The sequence below is a fragment of the Salmo salar genome, chromosome ssa28, assembly GCF_905237065.1.
Source record: "Salmo salar chromosome ssa28, Ssal_v3.1, whole genome shotgun sequence".
In the NCBI taxonomy this organism is placed as follows: Eukaryota; Metazoa; Chordata; class Actinopteri; order Salmoniformes; family Salmonidae; genus Salmo; species Salmo salar.
Window position 1 is genome coordinate 21207451 of NC_059469.1, and position 21667 is coordinate 21229117.

Consider the following 21667-nt stretch of genomic DNA (forward strand, 5'->3'; position numbering starts at 1 on the left):
TGCACCCTCGACAACCACTGTGATTATTATTATTTGACCCTGCTGGTCATCTATGAACATTTGAACATCTTGGCCATGTTCTGTTATAATCTCCACCCTGCACAGCCAGACGAGGACTGGCCACCCCTCATAGTCTGGTTCCTCCATAGCTTTATTCCTAGGTTCTGGCCTTTCTAGGGAGTTTTTCCTAGCCACCGTGCTTCTACACCTGCATTGCTTGCTGTTTGGGGTTTTAGGCTGGGTTTCCGTACAGCACTTTGAGATATCAGCTGTTGTAAGAAGGGCTTTATAAATAAATTGGATTTGATTGTGTGTAGATTGATAAGGGAACAAACGATGTAACAAATTGTAGAATAATGCTGTAACATAAGAAAATGTTGAAAAGGGGGTCGGAATACATTCCGAATGCACTGTACATAAAGCGTCAGTAGGCAGAAAAGTGCTATACAAATCCAATCAATTATTATTAATTATTATTTGTATACAATCACCTCTATTATGCGTGGGAATACTTTGGAACAGATTTCCTGGTGTTTTTACAGTGTATATGTACAACAATGAACATTTTTGCTCAGGAAACTTGGGGGACCAAATAAAACCACCCGCAGGGCGCCAGTTGGGTAACCCTGCTGTGTATTGGAGGCCAGGAGATTTTTAACCCTGCAACCAAGTGGTAACAGAGCGTAGAGAAACAGGTTCACTGCAATGCTACTGAAACCCATGATAACGGCATGACAATACCCCTTCATAAAGCTGGGCACGATTGAGTGCTAAGTAGGTGAGTTAGATGAACCTTACTTTTTGATGTGTGCCATGGCAGTGTTGTTGAGAAAGACCATACTTGACAGGTTGAGGGGTGTGCCCAACCCTTTCATCAGAACCTCCACTTCCTGGATGCCCTGGACGTCCCCATGGCTACCGAGGGATTGCACCAATCGTGTGACGGACAGTTTTGAGGGCACCTGGTCTCCCTGCAGCATGGACTTGAGTGTGGACATGCCATCTAAGGGTGGGAGGAAGGCAACAGAATGTATGCAACAAAGAAACTCGCTGGGTGTGTGTTTGTGCACGGATCACGCAAAAACCCACCTTTGGCTAGCCCCCTCTTGACCTGTGTAATGATGAGGAGGCTGTTGGCTATGTCATTCAGCTTGAACCCTGGGACACGGCCTACGGCACTGAGGAACAGAGAGACAGAAGAACAGACATAAGTCAACAATCTTCAACCTTACAGCAGAGGTGACCAACCCTCCACTCCATTGAAATGGGCATAGAGAGAAGAGGGGGAAAATAAGACTGAAACAGAGGGACAGAGTGAAAGTGAGTCCGATTGCCAATCAAGTCTGGCCATAGAAGTATTACAAAACAACCGGGTGTTCAGACTACTCCCTCTGAGGTCCTCTCCAGCGCCTAGTGTGGGGGGCTGTGAGTCTCCTCCGGGGCTGGGCAGGGAGAGAACAGCTGCTGCAGTGATGAGACCCTAGGTAATGTCCCTTTCCCTCCATCCCTCAATCTATCCCCTTGTCCTTTCAGACATCTTTTTTCCCATTTCAGAGCCACTAATACCTCAATCAATCTCTCTTTTATTATTACAGTCTCCGACCGGATTAATCTGGCTGCTCAATTGAGCGTTGGCCTCATGCTCCTTATCGCCGGGCCGACCAACCACCAGCCCTCCGCTCACTCGGACAGATTGCTGCGGAAACCTCGGTCAGAGTGATTCTTATCAATCCCAAGGAAAGAAAATCCCTCCTGTCGCTGCCCTCTAGCCTCCCCATCTCCCGCACTCTTTTCACCCTCTCTCTGGGGTCTCCCCCCTCCACCCAACTTCCGCTCTGACCCTCCCACATTTCTCTCCATCCCAATCCCCTTAATCTCTGCTAAGCGCCCCCACTGCTCAGTTATGATGCAGCCCCTCCTCCTCCTCCTCCTCTCCCCAACCCAGCCTTGGGCCCCATCTGGCTCCAGCCCTGTCTAAGTCATCCACACGCAAGAGACTGGGCTTTATACACACTAGGGGAATTATTACTGTACTGGCGTCTTGATCATCTTCCCACATGATTAAACCACCCCCCCTGCCTCCCTCCCTTCTCTGATAAATTCAAGGTCCCTCACAGGACTAAAATACCCTGGGTTAAGTCATGCCCTATACTGGCCTGACATAGGGGTACCAAAAGTTCTGGAGCGAAGGGGGACAGGTGGGGATGAGATGTGACGTGTGTAATGTGGAAGGTAGGCGTTGAGTCCTTGTGGTAATTCTGTAACTGTTCATAAACACACAGACAGACACACATAGGGAAGTTCAACAGCCACCCAAGGGCAGTGAGCGAGGGCAGTGAGCGAGGGCAGTGAGCGAGGGCAGTGAGCGAGGGAAGAGGAGAGGATTATACAAAGACTCTCCTGCTCGAAGGGGACAGATCATCAGTCGTGTTATGAGCGATGAGAACCTAATTTCGCTCTCGTTTTTTTTAAAGGGATAACTCCTGCTACTAAGATCCCAGGACAACCAAAAAACACACACACGATACATTACTAATCAGCTGAAGATTGTCATTTTTGTGCAAAGTCATCCGCTTCCCAGAAAACCAAATTAATCTGTGGCGATAGGAAGGGGCTCAAGCGCTTCCGAGGCTTACCAGACCACTGCTGTTCACATCCAGCAGGGTTAAGGGTCAATTCACAATCACTTGGTAATCTCAAACCTAATTCAAGAGCCCTGGCTGCCCTGTATACTGTAAGCTTAACCTGTGACAAACCAGAATTTGGCTCCGAGTGTGGAAGTAGCCCACTGTAAAAGTGTGTGGTTTCTTTGTCAGGACCATTGGCAGATAGAGAGGGGGAGTGAGGGAGAGGACACAGGACATACTGACTGGTGAACACACACAGGACAGACAAACTCACATCTCTTTGACCACCATGGCGTCCTCCATACTACCCTCGGCCAGCAGAGCCCGGATCAGACTGTCGTAGGGGGCCGGGCCCAGGGTCACACCCTTCCTATCAATATCCTTCAGCATATCATAGGCCTCTGGACAGACCAACAGAGGGAGATGGGAGGAGAGGGAATGAGAAATGTAGCAGGAAAGAGGGGTTGATAGAGATCACCATCAGGAAACATATGAAAAGCATTCAACAATCCACCATGTCAACGGGACAACCAAAAAATATCTCGTAAAACATGTCTCAGTGGTCATGGGACAGTCTGTAGAATTGATATTCCTGTATTAAGAGAAGCCCAGGAAATCCCCAATATTACCAATGGAGGTCAGGCAGCAATATAAACTCCCCAGGGCTGCGTACCTTTAGCCTTGCCCTTCTTGCAGAGGGTGAGCAGTCTGAACTGATAATCAGCAGGGCTGTTCTCTGCAGTAGCAGCCTGAGTGCTGGCTGACTTGGTGGCTTTGCCCTTTGACCCTTCAGGCTTGGTCTCTGCCTGTGCTTCTCTGTCTGCAGCCTGCTCATACCACACCTATGGAAAGGTAGAGTACAACATGCTGTGAATAACTAGTATCAAAACAGCCACTGGTAACATATGGGTCACCATTCACACGATCCAAAAACACCGGTCCCCATGGTACACAAATGATAGGAACACAAGAGCAGATATATCCATGCTTATCCCATAGAAAAAGTGTGTGCGTGCGCAAGTGAATGTGTTTCATAATTCTACAATGAAGCATAGAAACAGAGTCGCAAATTGCATATCACAACATATCTGGGTGATTGGTGCATGTCTGTGTCGAGTTCAATGTAAAACTGATTTTAGTACTTCACTTAATTTCACAATTTTTCATTGTCATGGCAATTCTGAATCATGAAAACACAAAATCAACCAAAGCAAAGTAGGTAGAATGTTTGTATTGAGAATGCTTGGTTAAGAACCACAGCGTTGATTTGCAACTCCGTTTTGGTTGCAAGACGACTTGCTTCTGCCATCGAAGATTATAAATTTTTCTAAAATGAGCTTCTACACCCAGCAATTTCATCAGTCCGGACCATGGATGGCACATCAATATCTCCTGCAAGACCATCAAATATCATCGACAAGGGTAAGAATTAAATAGTGTATTCTCACCAGGATTTGGTTTATTGCCATTTGTGTATTTCTCAACATTCCATGTTTAGAATGCATTAAGGTACATCTAGAACTGGTTGAACATGTGGCTTTGGGTCAGGTCATCCCAGGTTTCTCAGAGATCTGGGATTGTGAGTGGTACTGGAAGTCTGTTCCACCAGCACATGGAAATGAAGCACAAGGTGGAGTTTCACAGGAGAGTGAGGAGGGAGTTCTATGAGCAGCGTATGAGCTCAGGCAACCAGTGGCTTTTTACTGATGGAGAGACAGAAACTGGAAGCCATGTTGAGTTGGCTGCAGAGAAGGGCTTCTTGTGAATCTGATGTATTTAGTAGTAGTACTAAGAGAAGATAAGGTAGAATAAGATAGGAGGCTCTGCCACAGTATATAGTCAAGAACCCCTAAAAGTCTAAGCTGTTGTGTTGGGGGGGGGGGTTAGTTCTACTAAGCCAACATTTTAAGATAGATAAATGACCCATGGCATGACTATTAGGAATAAGGTTTTGAAGTGCCTGCCCTATATCTAGGAGATATAAGAAAGCTCAGGAAATATGTTTTTTCTTTTTTTTTTTTTTTACCTTCAGATGAGTCCCGTGACACTTGTGGGGATTGTAGAGCAAAACGGAGAAGACCATCGTGAGAGTCTTCCCTTTTCACAGTGGGGTTAGTTTGTAGCCCAAAACGGTTCGGATGCTACAGACAGAAGCTGGCACATCAGCGTTACTGACTTGTGGGTGTCATCGAGCAAAACGGAGAACAGAGTTCGTGAGAGTCCTCATCTTTCCATATTAGTTTATAGGCCAAACCGTTCGGACGTGTTGTGGAAATTCTTACACAGGGACACTTAAAGTCCATCTTAAATGGATCATTGTTAATTATCCGCACACTGGAGAGGTTCCAAAAAAAGTTATGCACTATAGTGAACATCTGTCAGAAGCTCTTATTATCAAAATTTTTAAATCAGCTTTACATGTCATATCTCACAATCACACAACTTCACATCCACTTAGTACCATTCCCAAACACACTCGGTAATCTCCCTTATTACCCATGTGCATCTTCAACGATTCTCTTGTTGTTACTTGCCATTTACCTTATGTAGCGTCAACGGTTCTCTTGCCACTACTTGCTATACATATAAATAACACCTCGTATTCAAAAATACCTTGTGTTATTTTGTAGTGGCTGCAGACCACAGACATTTCTTCTAAATGCCTATAGACAGCTGTCAGCGAGGCTTTCGTTGGTACCATTACGCCCTCGCTCTAGTTCTCTCATAAAACTAGTGAATAGTCTTCTCTCTATAAGACTGTAAAATATATATATCTTTTTTTAAATTATGAATTCTCTTTTATTATCAGTGCGCTGGACAATTTTTTCTTCTTGAGCGGATGGTCGTGCAGCCGGAACATAATGAAAAAACAATGGCAGAAGGTTTTAGTTATGTTCGATATCACCTCCTCTTGGTGAAAATTGGAAGTGTTCTATGGCTACAAAGAGCAGGGAGGAAGGTGAGCCATGGTTGGCTTCGATGCAGTGGCGCGCAATAGCATAGTCTGTTTTTATTTCTAATAGCAGCCTTAAGTTCTGCGATGCTTCAATGCTCGCTTAGTATGTCCAATATAAACAGCAGCACAGATGCATTTGAACATGTATAGGACTTTTGTGGTGCTACAATTAATGATGCTTTAGATTTTGTATTATTCTTGACCTGTTCTTGGGTGGTATTTTTGTTGTTGTTGTATTGGTCATATTGTCAATGTAATTTCCATTGGGAGGGCCTGGGAGCCTAGTGTCACGCTTGTTGGTTTGCTGCATGCTGTGCATAACGGAATCGGCTAGATTGCGCGCACGGCGAAAACAAATGCGAGAGGGACATGTTGTGAATTCTCGTAGATTTGGATCACATTTGAGGATGTTCCAGTGTTTCAATACAATGGATTTGATGCGACCGGCACATGGGCTGTACTCCGTGGAAAAACACAAACGTGGGGGTGTTTTGTACTGGTTTCTATTCGTGCCAGTGACTAGGCTTTGTCATTCAGTCTCTAGCACGGGTATAGGCCTGTTCAATGACACTAATTATACCCACGTTGCAGGAACCTTTTGCGCATGTCATGCGAAATGTCCCTTTAAGTATAAGAATTGCGATGCGTCTTTTTTGAGTGAGGTGTGTGTGTGTTTAGTAGACTGAGTAGGGCCCCTCAATCTTCAGTCACCCGTTCAGCGACCGGGGGAGGGGGTTAAGTTACACTGGCCAGGGGTAAATTAGGCTAGGCATACGGGCCGGGGAGGCTAAAAGGGGGTGTGGGGGTTGACAACTCCAGGGCGCCTCAGGTCACAAGGGTCATCGCCAAGGGCTAAAGCCATCACTTTGAGTCTCATCTCCCTCCAGGCCTCACCAACAAGCCAAACAAACATGGACACAACTGGAAGGAAGCTGGAAAATAATGTATTCCAATGGAGAAATAATGTATTTTCAATCAACAGAGGAAACGGGTGCAGTCAGGCGGAGGGAATGCTGGGTAATTTGGTCACATCTTTCCAGTAGCCTCTGCCAGAGTCCTCTAGAGACTTGTGCTAAAGTCCCCTAAGCAGCAGACATGGTGTTATTTAGCAGTGGCTGAATTATTTAGGCATTAGGGGCTAGTATTAATTCCTGTCCCAACGATCATCCCAAATTCAAATTTACCCTAGCTGTAGCTAAAATACAACGATTTGTTGTTTCAGACTGACTGTCGCCAGAGGTGCGGAGAAATCAGACTAGTTCAGGGATTTCAACAAACTTGGAGTCAACCAGGACAGAGGGGGCACCATGGCAAGCCAATGATAATGAAGCCTATAATAAACTCTGAGGTACTAAAATGTAGCGTCCTGCCCACGATTCACTGTGCAACAAACTGAACATTAGCAGAGAGGATGAGCTTTAATGAAGCAAACACTGATTTTGGAAAATTACTGATTTGATGGAATAGAAATAAAAGGAGAGCTGTGCTTACTAGTGGTGGCAGAGCGGTAAGTGATTTCAGAAGGCTTTTTACCTCAGGCACCTCGAAAGGCACCTCCTGTCCATTACTCTTGAGAATGTCAGCCAGTATGCGCAGGGTCCTCTCTCTTGGTATCACGTTCTCCTCCTGCATCTTGGTCCAGGTGGCCTCTGCCTTGCGCCAGTCGTTTGTGTCCTCTGAGGGTGAGAAAGAGCATGATCACACGTACGCACACACACAAACTCTTGAAAAATGTATTTTATAAACGAGACTTGGATAAATAAAAGGTTAAATAAAAAAAATAAAACACGCACACAAACGTGTATACGCACACAGACATCAAGATTCCTTGTTGACACTCATGCTGCTTAATGCTGAGAGAGCAATCAAGGCAGAAATGGCCTAATCTGCTCATCCTCGTCAGCCAGACACTTAACTCTGGGCTGATTTGATTTGTATCCGAGCAGGCTTTATCTGACCCAGGCTGAATTGGGCAAACAGTTCCAAAAAGCTCAATCTTCCAATCACGAGATGTAATCTAATCATACACTATCTGTGGATACTGGGATTCTGAACCCATTCTCTCACACACAAAATGGCCCTAGGGTTACGCCACATTGCTGCCAGGGATTGGGGGGGGGGGGGGCAAAGGTTAAACGGTCATATGAGAAGAGGAGAGGGATGTAAGTAGTAGTGACTTTAGTGATACTTGGGGGGCTTAATATAACCAGTCAGGGGTAAAGTGAGGTTCATAAACTTCCCCTGTTGGAGAACGTAGATGAACAATATCTGGCATGCAGTCAGTCCATCCATACAGCCATGGTGAGATACAGGAAAGACCTTAGAATTATGAATTAGAATCAGGGTTGGGCTTTATTCGAATTGAAGGGAATCAATTTAGGAAGTGATTTGACAAATATATCCTTTTCAGTTTATCGAGAAGCCATTAAAAATAGATGCCCCCTTTTCAATCATTTATTTGAAATGTCAGTTTACTTCCTGAATTGACTGCCTTTGATTCTTGAGCCCAACCCTGATTAGAATACTAATAGAATAGTAAGTCAATAGGATGTCGACAGGAAAGCCAGCCAGTCAGAGAAGAGTAGGGATGGAGGTTGAGGGGGACTTACTGCAGAGCCTCAACAGGTAGTGATACAGCTCATCTCGGTCACATTCAAACAGCTTGGCTGTCATGTCCACCATGCTCTCCAAAGACTCCATCTACACAGGGACACAACACTTTAGACGTGGTGTGTGCGCATGTGTGTGCGCGACTGTGTGTGGTCCCTCTCTCACCTGGTTGCCGTTAATGCATTTCTCAGCATACCACTGAAGGCGTCCTGGTCGAGCCCTTAAACCTGGAGTCTGTGGGAGCAACAGAAAGGACTTCATAAACAAATACAACATGGTTTATGTTAAATCACCTAGTGCCTCATAAACCTTTCTGTATTGCATACTGTACAGGGTACATCAAAAACCCAACAAGCTGAAACATACTGGGACCTCCATTTCATACCTCATGATTGAGTATATGATTGAATATACATTAAACCCATAAATTCCTGTAATTTCCCAGAAGTGAATATCTGAATATCTCAACTCTAGAACAATCCCCCTGAGTTATCCAAGAAAGTAATATCCAACAGGCTCAAAATGACTAGAAACAGATATGAAAAAGATAGAAGATGAAGGGTGTATATGGATAATACCGGAGCCATATAATAATGGCTCTGGATAATATTATGGTATGATGCCCTTTGGACACGCACACAGAGGGTGGCATAAGCACACTGTATTTTTGGAGTGATATGTGTTCATATGGGCTAGGGAGGGTGGGGTGGAAGGGGTTAGAGATGGGATAGCATTTCATCAGTGCTCCAGTCAATCAGAGTGAGATAGGGCAGAATGTTAATCTGTGTATGACCAAGATCTCTCAATCCCCCTGTGCTGCAGGACCATGGCTACTTGATCAAAAAAAAGACTACGCATTATGGTCTTATACAACCAGCCAAAGGACAAATTACAATTTGTTCTGTTCTCCGCCGCCGCGTCTAATCTGCTTAGTAAATAAGGCCGAGCGCAAGTGGTACATATTTTTTCTACGGCGAACAGGAAATCCCCCCCCCCCAGCCCAGCTTGCTACCCCCCCACCCCTCCAGCCAGAGATCTAAGCCCCCTGAGGGCAAATCTTCCCGGGCATAAAATCCATGGTGATAAGTCCCTCTTCCTCCCGCTTCACACACACACTCTCTACTTTTCACTTCCAGCACATATCCCAATCCCCAAAAGGACATCTAGGTCAGATTATTAAGACAATCTCCTGCCTGCTGCTTTGTGGTTTATGAAACTCGGCCCCTTTGACTATGCTGTCTGGACTAGAGCGCCACAACAAGCTCACATCACACAGCAAAAGACAATGCAGTAGTGACTGTTGCACAAACTCACATAGCCTTTCTATACTCATCCTCATGTAGTCATGCCACCCGCTCACAGATTATGCTCAACAATCTCAATTCCGTGTATTTGACACTTATAATTAATACTCCCCACTTACACAACTCACCTTACCCGACACACACACACACACACACACACCCACCCACCCACCCCTACCTAATGGTGCCCACTCCTTAACAAAACCACCTAACCTTAACCATAACCAAAAAGTGGTACCCATTTCTATTGTATTTCATTTAATTACCTGCAATTAAACACCTTGCAATTATAGAAAACAGAGTCAGCGGCTAGCCTCTCTGTTCTGACACTTGAAGCTCCACTGAAGAGGAAAGGTCTCTGTGATAGATCTCCGTCATCCATCTGACCTCCCAGATATCACTCGTTTTAATTAGTGGGCAGAGTTAGGGGTCAGAGTTCACATGGAGAGGATATCTGGTTGGGGGAACGAGAGCCTTTTCTGATTCTGACCTACCGGTCTGACATGAGACCACTTCGCTGCTATTTATACACACAGACCAGGTAGAGTTCTCTTCTACGTTTAGCCTCAATACAAAGCTCTGCACAATATGGAGACATTAACCACAGTACACAACTACATGTAGTGAGTCACAAGTTCACAATAGACCAGAAAGGAGACTCCCGTCAGGCCTAAATCCAACTGCCCACATTTGAAAACAGATTATCACAAACATACAAAACCAGAAGAATGTCAACGGAACTGAAGGGCATTTCAGGTCAAAACAAAAACCCAAGAGAAGATATTGAAGTTGAAATGTATAATACTAAATGTTTAGTGTTGGTCTGGTATCATCTGAAGCTTGTCGGAACCTCCCCTTCTAAGATGACATGAAACGGACAGTCCCTGTCCCATTCTTAGAGGGGTATTAGTACACAATAATAGCATGTCAATATTTAAGAGGGTTTGCGAATCATAGTTCATGTCCTAAATCCTCCTTATAGAAACTCAGAGGGGACAAGCAGCTTTTGGCTAGCCCTGACACAGGGCCAGGACACCATGATACATAGATGATCTGGTCAAGTTGAAAGAGAGAGAGAGAGAGAGAGAGAGAGAGAGAGTGCGAGAGCCACACAGTACCAGCAGACAGCATTATTCTCATCCTGAAGAATCAGGATATTAAAAGGCGTTCAGGGCCAAATAACTAAATCGCCTGCTCCCCTCCTTATCGAGAGACCATCCCTCTGCTGTCGATCCATCCTCACCGACATCATTTTCATCTTATCCCCCCGGACCAAAGCCTCCTCATCTGATGAGTTTTTAATAACCAGGAAGAGGCTTAAGATGGGCCCTGCCAGCCAGCCTGCTGCAGCCCAGAACAACAATAACAACAACCACTACATCTACCTAACTTTAATAAGGATCGTATGAGGGCACAGTTCTGGAAATGGTAAGGATGAAATCCTAAACGGGATGGATTGTGTCTATGGTCAAATTAATATCTGCATTAAGACACGCACATATGGTTACAGCATCTGCGTTCCAGCTTCCGCCCCACATACAACACACAGTACACAAATACCCCCATTTGACTTAAAACAAGAATACGCACAGAAACACACCTCATGGCACTAATCCGTACTAACTGGTATCCATCCAGTCATGCAAGTGGACAGAGTAGACAGGGGAATTGAGCAGGGAGATTAGAATGGTTGGATAATTAAACATCTGAATGGTTTTGTCTAAATAAATGTTCAGTGAGGAAGAATAGACTCGTGAGCTGCACGTGTTTGGAGTGTGTGTCGGGGGAACGGCCTGAAAGCAGAGACGGCGGATGGACTGACACGAACAAAAGACACAGAAAACGAATCAAGAAAACAGGACTTGTACGGAGCTCTTCTTCCCTAGGTACCTCCAGCTAATAGAAGCTCTTCTCCACTCCAGCCGCAAAACATCTTCAATGTGCAGCTCTGCTGAACCCTAACCCTGCCCCCAGAATGAGGTACCCCCCTCAAATCTAAGGAGTAACCACCTCACACAACAGTCCAATTAGCATCCCTCTCCTGAAACGGTGTTTGCTGGCAATCTCAGAAGACGGCTATATCATAGTAATGTGGTTCCCGAGACGTTAAACAGCTCCCCAGAGTTTTAGGCGTTAACCTACCCCTTAATACCACAGCTATATACAGCAATGTGTTCAGGAACGTGCCTGTCCTCTCTAGCCAGTTAATATGCAAATACAAAAACCCAGTCAATCCTTCAAATCAGAAGTGTAGCTTAACCCCTGACCTGTTAGCTCCCAGGAAATTCACAGAGATAGGATTGGCTCCAATCTCTTAATAGAAATGGGAAATAAGTGACTGCTTTTCATATAAACCACTGGCCACATCCAGCACGCAACACGCACAAACACACACTCCTCTGCTTCCCCCACCTGTTCTATTGTGTTGGTGAGGAATGGCATTAGTTCAGATTTAGACCCAATCTAATTTAAAAAGAGGGAACTTATTACTGCCGTCTAATTAAGTATCTTTAAAATAGCTGTGTGCTGCATGCAAACACAATGGGAGGTGGTGTGGTGGTCCCACCTCAATGATTTTGCGGGCCTCCCGGTGGCGGCCGGTCTGCATGAAGGCGAAAAAGAGGTCGTACAGCATTGTCATCTCGCCTCGCTCCTGGCTCACAAAGTCCATCGCTGTGGGAAGAGGAGACGGAGAGCGAGGAGAGAGAGGTATGAGAGGCTAAACAAAACAACACACACACACACACACACACACACGCAGAAAGCTTTTCCCCGCATTCTTCCAGTCCCATTAGAATGGCTATAAGCTGCTTGGCTTTCAGAGCTGAAACTTCTCAAAGAGCTGCTCTCAGCAGTCTGCTGCCAATCTCCCTCTATCAGGCACTGGCCAGGTGGAGATGTGGGGGCTCATCTGCATACACACCAGCACACACAGTCTATCCATAGAAACACTCAAAACTAATACCAATGCAAACCTCACACTCTTCAACAATCTGTACATTTGAAAAAGGGACAAACACCCAGAATACTATTTCCATCCATTCATAAGTTTGCTGAGGGATAGAAATGAAGTGAATTTTTGATAACTGACACCATATGTTGTTTCCAGGCAGGGTGAGAGGACAGAGCAGCACAGGGGTGTGTGTTTAAGGGGAGCCCTGTCTGACCCTGGGCAGGGGCAGTGCCACTCACAGGGTGAGAGAAGAGGGCATAGGGCCAGGGGGTGTAGAGTGGTGCTCAACAGGGGGGGGCACTCAAACCCACTCACCTACTGCACACAAAGGACTTAACCCCTTCACCACCCTTTTGTCAAGAGGAGGAGCCATTAAAATCATGATCGCCAGCATCCTACACAGTGACCTGGGGCCCGTTGTCAATGGTGGGCTCTTAGTAGACACTACACAGTGACCTGGGGCCCGTTGTCAATGGTGGGCTCTTAGTAGACACTACACAGTGACTACGGGCTGGCCTGGGAGAGTGTACATTGTACATCACAACACACATTGTTGCACTACATGTCATGAATGTGAGGATGGAGGGAGGAGGGATGGATGAAGAGTTGGGAGACAGCCCAGTACAACACTGGGGACGAGCTCCCTGCCATCCAGGGCCTCTATATCTGAGGAAGGCCTGAAAAATTGCCAAAACTCCAGCCAGCCAAACCATACTGTTCACTCTGCTACCGTCTGGCAAACAGTACCGGAGCATCGACTCACGGACCAGCAGTCTTATGGCTTGGGGGTAGAAGCTAAATAGTCAACTAATGATACCTGAACTATCTGCACTGACCTAGACTATAAGCAGGGACTGTGAAGTAACACAAACACATGCATACACACACACGATAACATAGGCACTATACACACACGTACACATGGATTTTGTATTGTAGATATGTGGTAGTGGAGTATGGGCCTGAGGACACACACTTAGTGTGTTGTGAAATCTGTTATGAATGCATTGTAATGTTTTTAAAATTGTATAACTGCCTTAATTTTGCTGGAGCCCAGGAAGAGTGGGGATCCATAATAAATACAAATATGTACACATTCACTAGACACATATACACACAAACTACACAAAACCCTCACACATTCAAACGCATCATTTGCTGCTGCTACTCTGTTCTTTATTTTATTTGTATTATTATCTATCCTGATGTCTAGTCACTTTACCCTGCCTTCACGTATATATCTACCTCAAATACCTTATTATTATCTATCCTGATGTCTAGTCACTTTACCCTGCCTTCATCTACATATCTAAAATACCTTATTATTATCTATCCTGATGCCTAGTCACTTTACCCTGCCTTCACGTATATATCTACCTCAAATACCTTATTATTATCTATCCTGATGTCTAGTCACTTTACCCTGCCTTCATCTACATATCTAAAATACCTTATTATTATCTATCCTGATGTCTAGTCACTTTACCCTGCCTTCATCTACATATCTAAAATACCTTATTATTATCTATCCTGATGTCTAGTCACTTTACCCTGCCTTCATGTACATATCTACCTCAAATACCTTATTATTATCTATCCTGATGTCTAGTCACTTTACCCTGCCTTCATCTACATATCTAAAATACCTTATTATTATCTATCCTGATGCCTAGTCACTTTACCCTGCCTTCATCTACATATCTACCTCAAATACCTTATTATTATCTATCCTGATGTCTAGTCACTTTACCCTGCCTTCATCTACATATCTAAAATACCTTATTATTATCTATCCTGATGTCTAGTCACTTTACCCTGCCTTTATGTACATATCTACCTCAAATACCTTATTATTATCTATCCTGATGTCTAGTCACTTTACCCTGCCTTCACGTATATATCTACCTCAAATACCTTATTATTATCTATCCTGATGTCTAGTCACTTTACCCTGCCTTCATCTACATATCTAAAATACCTTATTATTATCTATCCTGATGCCTAGTCACTTTACCCTGCCTTCATGTACATATCTACCTCAAATACCTTATTATTATCTATCCTGATGCCTAGTCACTTTACCCTGCCTTCATGTACATATCTACCTCAAATACCTTATTATTATCTATCCTGATGACTAGTCACTTTACCCTGCCTTCATGTACATATCTACCTCAAATACCTTATTATTATCTATCCTGATGCCTAGTCACTTTACCCTGCCTTCATGTACATATCTAAAATACCTTATTATTATCTATCCTGATGTCTAGTCACTTTACCCTGCCTTCATGTACATATCTACCTTAAATACCTTATTATTATCTATCCTGATGTCTAGTCACTTTACCCTGCCTTCATCTACATATCTAAAATACCTTATTATTATCTATCCTGATGTCTAGTCACTTTACCCTGCCTTTATGTATATATCTACCTCAAATACCTTATTATTATCTATCCTGATGTCTAGTCACTTTACCCTGCCTTTATGTACATATCTAAAATACCTTATTATTATCTATCCTGATGCCTAGTCACTTTACCCTGCCTTTATGTATATATCTACCTCAAATACCTTATTATTATCTATCCTGATGTCTAGTCACTTTACCCTGCCATCATGTACATATCTAAAATACCTTATTATTATCTATCCTGATACCTAGTCACTTTACCCTGCCTTCATCTACATATCTACCTCAAATACCTTATTATTATCTATCCTGATGCCTAGTCACTTTACCCTGCCTTTATGTATATATCTACCTCAAATACCTTATTATTATCTATCCTGATGTCTAGTCACTTTACCCTGCCATCATGTACATATCTAAAATACCTTATTATTATCTATCCTGATACCTAGTCACTTTACCCTGCCTTCATCTACATATCTACCTCAAATACCTTATTATTATCTATCCTGATGTCTAGTCACTTTACCCTGCCTTCATCTACATATCTACCTCAAATACCTTATTATTATCTATCCTGATGTCTAGTCACTTTACCCTGCCTTCATGTACATATCTACCTCAAATACCTTATTATTATCTATCCTGATGCCTAGTCACTTTACCCTGCCTTCATCTACATATCTAAAATACCTTATTATTATCTATCCTGATGTCTAGTCACTTTACCCTGCCTTCATGTACATACCTACCTCAAATACCTTATTATTATCTATCCTGATGCCTAGTCACTTTACCCTGCCTTCATCTACATATCTAAAATACCTTATTATTATCTATCCTGATGCCTAGTCACTTTACCCTGCCTTTATGTACATATCTACCTCAAATACCTTATTATTATCTATCCTGATGCCTAGTCACTTTACCCTGCCTTCATGTACATATCTAAAATACCTTATTATTATCTATCCTGATACCTAGTCACTTTACCCTGCCTTTATGTACATATCTAAAATACCTTATTATTATCTATCCTGATGTCTAGTCACTTTACCCTGCCTTCATGTACATATCTACCTCAAATACCTTATTATTATCTATCCTGATGCCTAGTCACTTTACCCTGCCTTTATGTACATATCTACCTCAAATACCTTATTATCTATCCTGATGCCTAGTCACTTTACCCTGCCTTCATGTACATATCTACCTCAAATACCTTATTATTATCTATCCTGATGCCTAGTCACTTTACCCTGCCTTCATGTACATACCTACCTCAAATACCTTATTATTATCTATCCTGATGTCTAGTCACTTTACCCTGCCTTTATGTACATATCTACCTCAAATACCTTATTATTATCTATCCTGATGCCTAGTCACTTTACCCTGCCTTCATGTACATACCTACCTCAAATACCTTATTATTATCTATCCTGATGCCTAGTCACTTTACCCTGCCTTCATCTACATATCTAAAATACCTTATTATTATCTATCCTGATGCCTAGTCACTTTACCCTGCCTTCATGTACATATCTAAAATACCTTATTATTATCTATCCTGATGCCTAGTCACTTTACCCTGCCTTCATCTACATATCTAAAATACCTTATTATTATCTATCCTGATGCCTAGTCACTTTACCCTGCCTTTATGTACATATCTACCTCATTATTATCTATCCTGATGCCTAGTCACTTTACCCTGCCTTCATGTACATACCTACCTCAAATACCTTATTATTATCTATCCTGATGTCTAGTCACTTTACCCTGCCTTCATGTACATATCTACCTCAAATACCTTATTATTATCTATCCTGATGCCTAGTCACTTTACCCTGCCTTCATGTACATATCTACCTCAAATACCTTATTATCTATCCTGATGCCTAGTCACTTTACCCTGCCTTCATGTACATATCTACCTCAAATACCTTATTATTATCTATCCTGATACCTAGTCACTTTACCCTGCCTTCATGTACATATCCTAAATACCTCGCACTCCTGCACATTGATCTGGTACTTCCTGTATATAGCTCCACATTGATCTGGTACTTCCTGTATATAGCTCCACATTGATCTGGTACTTCCTGTATATAGCTCCATTCTAGTGTATTGTATTCCTTGTGTTAGTTACCATTTAATTTTGTATTATTATTTTTAAACTGACTCGTTGGGAAAGGTACGTAAGCAAGCATTTCACTGTAACGTCTACACCAGTTGTATTTGGCGCATGTGATCAAGAAATGTGATTTGTGGTGGTGGCATTCACCTTTCTGTAGGAGCTCCGTGTCTCCCCTCTCCACCAGGCCACAGATGACGTCGTGGATACGTGGGAGTTGTCCATACTGCTTCTGACACTCCATAGCTGCCTCCAGAGCCCCGCCAAGGTCCTTACTGGTGAGACACGCAGAGAAAGAGAACATTCATTTAAAATCAAATCTATATGGCTGAGCGAAAACAAGACTACTCCAGGCCTTTGACCTCTGTCACAAACGACTGACCTCACAACAATGGAGCCCTTTTCAGCCCTGACAGGTCAACCAGGAGATGAGGCAATTGGCCACGCTCCTTTGACAAATCTCTCTGGTAGAACAAATGATTAAAAACATTGGGCTTTTCCAGGGTGAATGGATGAATAGACGGGAAACAACCTCTTTTGTGATCTTTAGCCTTCTCTCCTGTTCTCCAACGCTTTCAGCATCCCTCACCCCCCTCACCTCACCCCCAGCTGCGCAATTTAGAGGAATATGGCAACAAAATTAGAGCGCTCCCCGTGCCATCTCCACCCTCCTCCCGCTCCTCCCCCTGAACAAAGAGCCTGGGAGTGGGGCTGACAGAGAAGACAGAAAAACACCACTCCAATCCCTTCTATTGTGACTGCGCCGCCATCAATCTGTTGATTGGGTAATTACCATGCCAATCACACAGAGGTCACAGCGGATAGGGCACCGTTGGGAGGGGTCAGGTGGGGTGGGATAGCGAGCCAGAGAGAGGGGAGGGAGTGAGTAACAGGTATAATTTCTGTAGTGTTTTCTACCCTTGAAGATTATACAGCCACCGGACAAGGTAATGTGCCTCCCACCCAAAAAAAGTCTGACCTTGGTATGGACAGAATGGAGAGGGAGGTGGGTACGGGCAAAAAACACAGGATGTGATTGAGCTTGGAACACAAACTGGGCTCAGGCAATCGGTTTTAATTGAAATGAAGAGCGACAACATTATTCATCAAGCAGGAGTCAAGAGGCAATTCAACCACTCGCTTCCTGATTGAACAGCCACTCTCCAGAGAATGAGAGAGCAGCAGAGAGAGGGAGAGAAGAGGTGTAATTTATTCAACAAAAAAAGTGAGGGAGAAACTTTTACTGGACAGGAATATAATGACCCGTGATCTACCTGCCAGTCATGTTTATATGAATCCTCAAACTGGAGTTAAGTTACAGCCATACATACACTCAGTCAGTGTTACCTCGTTCCAAAGGTATTCTGTCAAATTCTACAGAATCATTTCATTCCAAGACGGTCGATCAGACATTTACACCACCCTCCCTCCATTCGACGACACCTCCATTCCGCCCACCCAAATACCCCAAACCCCTTCTTACAGGAAAAAAAACGTCTTTAGAAACTCCCGACCAGCATCGCAATTACAGCGCCCTCTCCTCCCATCTCCAACCAAAAAGAGAATTAACCATGTTGAAGGCTTCATAATTTCCCTAGGTACAATTTAGCTGTCACTTGCGCTCCGATTTACTCAAACACGTTCCCCCGTTAATGTCACCAACTTTGCATGTCAAGCACTTTCCAGCCAATTAAGTCCTGAAAAAAGATGGTGGCAGCGAGTGCTTTACGCACAGAACCTGAAGGATTAGACAAGAAAGATCATTTCTTTCCATCCTTTCATTATTTCCTTGCACGCCTCTCCTTCCCTCCTTCCTCTCCTCCGTCCCACTCTTTTGTTCCACAGAGATTGGCATTCACGTTATCACACCACTGTCCCCTGGAAGGAAGGGAGGGAGGGCCGAGCAGAAGAGGGTGTGTGTAGGGGAGAGTGTGTGTGCGTGGGGGTGTGGTGTTTGATCGTGACACCTCTAGCCTGCTGTTATGAGTTACATTAGGACACGGCTGCTAAGCCACAACATACAGTATACTCTGTACACACAGTGACAGACATATTGATTAATCTGTGGTCAAGTCCAACTTAATGGCTAGTCTGTCTCGGTTCCCCATTTCTGTTGTACAGCTGCACTTACATACTCCACTCCCAATTTGTCCCTCACCCCCTCACGCACACACACTAGGAGTGAATCCAGTTCTCCATCTCAGGCCGCAGCCGCCTGACAGCTCTCCTCCGTCTCATCTCCAACTGTAATACCCCCCCCTCCCCCCCACTCCTCTCCAAGACTTGTCTCTCCCACCTCCCATTGTTAGGCTCATTAGCATTGCAGGGGTGCTAATCAAGGATATGGATCCAGTAAGGCAGTTAGCAAGCGGTTAGCGTGTCTCAGCGAGAGAGCCAGTGTGTTGGAGCGGTACTCGGCGGCTAACTGGCTAGGCTGACGGGCTGTCAGCGTTAATCTGGGGGAGAAGTGTTCATTAAGTCATTACTGCTGACACTGTGATGAGACAGCGTCGCCAGAATGACACGTAGCGCTTTGTCCTCCGCCGCCAACGCCTCCCTGACTGACGGCACCAACAGAGAGAAGAGAAAGAGGAGGGGATGAGATGGAGAGCGAAAAGGAGGGATGAATAGTGGAGGAGATGGGAAGGGATAAATATGGAGAAGAAAGGGGAAAGCGATAGATGTGGAAAAGATAAAGGGCAGAGACGTGAAGAGAACGGGAAACCTTATTCTGGGGATGGAAAAAAAGAAGGCAAAAATCCTTAACATACGTCTCTAAACTTTGTCTTTGTGCCAAGTAGAGGTCTAGGCTATACTAGGCCACAGAGAGGTTCTTTACAGGTGTAGAAATCCCTCTAGAAAGCATTCCTCGGCCTGGGTTTTGTATTGTGAGCCCAGTGAACCCCAGTCATTCAGCGGTGAACGTGGCTCTGCTCTGTGCAGGGAGAAGAGAGATCCCTTGTTTTCACTGCTGCTAATGAACCTGGGGAAATTACCAAACTAATCTCAGAGCAGGCAGCAATTAAGGCATGAACCTCCACGGTGTGTTTGTGTTGAGCACTGACTGACAGCAAACAAACAGCCCCAGGGGGGCGCTTGCACCACACTGTTCAGTGTGTCAAACGTCCATGTGTGTAAAGGTACACCCTTGGTACACCCTCTCCCAGAGCATGTTAGGGGAAAAGTGTGTGTGTGTGTGTGTGTGTGTGTGTGTGTGTGTGTGTGTGTGAGTGAGAGAGGTGGGGGCGAAGGGGGGTTGTTTCGAACAGTGCGCCGCATGGCTGTGGCAAATCCAGCAATTAGTGCTCTGTACATAATTAACATGCAAATGAGCTGATCTACTTAAAAGCTGTTCTCACAAATAGACCTGAACAGGGGCTGAGGGGTGGGGCCATGGCTCCCAGAAACACAGGTTTTTCCCCCGGACTCATTTGCATATTACATTTTTAGTGAGAAGGCATCGATAGCCATCTCAGAGAAGCGGAGCGTGAGTCAGAGTTATGTAAATAGGGGTCAGGAGGGGGAGGCTAGGGTTGTTAGGGGTACAGCAGCTGGCCGATCCCCAAACATACACACACGCACACAAAGCCTCGCAACCTAACCCCCTCCCCCCACCTCTGTTAGAAAGACACACAAACACACCAAAATGCATGCACAGCACAGCCCCAGATCCAAACCCTCCCTGACTGAACCAGTTCCCCAGAATGCTCCTTCAAGCATGATCAGGACTCTGGCTCACATGACCCACCACAGCCAATGATGAACAACGAAGCAGTGAGACACAGGAAGTCCTTTTCCCAGAGAAAGTGTTCAGGTACCCTGTTGGGCGTTATCATCTGGGCTCTGGTCCATTCCACCACTTAGAATGAAGGATTACTATGGGACTCACACACTCACACACACACTGCAAATAGTCTGGGTAGCCATTTGATTACCTGTTCAGGAGTCTTATGGCTTGGGGGTAAAAGCTGTCGAGAAGACTTTTGGTCCTAGACTTGGCGCTCCGGTACCGCTTGCTATGCGGTAGCAGACAGAACAGTCTATGACTGAGGTGGCTGGGGTCTTTGACAATTTTTAGGGCCTTTCTCTGACACTGCCTGGTGTCGAGGTCCTGGATGGCAGGCAGCTTAGCCCCAGTGACGTATTGGGCCGTACACACTACCCTCTGTAGTGCCTTGCGGTTGGAGGCCGAGCAGTTACCATACCAGGCAGTGATTCTAGTGGTATGCTAGTCTAACCTGGGTTCAAATACTACTTCAAAGTAAATATTGAGATAACCAAATACAAATAAATACTCACATGCATTTGAACCCAGGTCCTAGGAGTATTTAAAATATTTTCAAATACCATAAAACTTCACATAAACAGTCTCAAATAGCCGCTTGTCCCTGTGCCTGCTCACATATCAGCAAATAAACGGCTGTTTCAAATAAAACACAGGGTCTAAATGAATTGTTACATTAAATAATTCATTGACTCTAAAAATAATTGCTATTATCAGTATTTAAATGGGCAGTAAGAACTACTAGCCAGTGGCTGCTAACAGCAGAGAACTGCTAGCTAACTGGCAAGCTCACACAGTCAACAACTTCAGAGTACAGACACCAAAAACAAATGGCAAATCGCTATCTATTCACAAAAGTAATAACTGCCAAAATGGACC

At 44.4% G+C, this 21667-nt stretch overlaps 1 protein-coding gene across 1 annotated transcript in view; it reads right to left on the minus strand.

Annotated features, from left to right (window-relative positions):
• lrpprc (leucine-rich pentatricopeptide repeat containing) overlaps positions 1 to 21667 on the minus strand; it is an 82891-nt gene that overhangs the window by 16754 nt on the left and 44470 nt on the right. The window contains exons 24-32 of the mRNA XM_014179970.2: positions 17155 to 17279; positions 12064 to 12170; positions 8359 to 8427; positions 8193 to 8283; positions 7117 to 7259; positions 3301 to 3469; positions 2902 to 3028; positions 1090 to 1178; positions 799 to 1003 (exon numbers count right to left, since the gene is read on the minus strand). Of these exons, the coding sequence (XP_014035445.1) occupies positions 799 to 1003; positions 1090 to 1178; positions 2902 to 3028; positions 3301 to 3469; positions 7117 to 7259; positions 8193 to 8283; positions 8359 to 8427; positions 12064 to 12170; positions 17155 to 17279 (1125 nt within the window). The remainder of the gene's footprint in view (positions 1 to 798; positions 1004 to 1089; positions 1179 to 2901; positions 3029 to 3300; positions 3470 to 7116; positions 7260 to 8192; positions 8284 to 8358; positions 8428 to 12063; positions 12171 to 17154; positions 17280 to 21667) is intronic.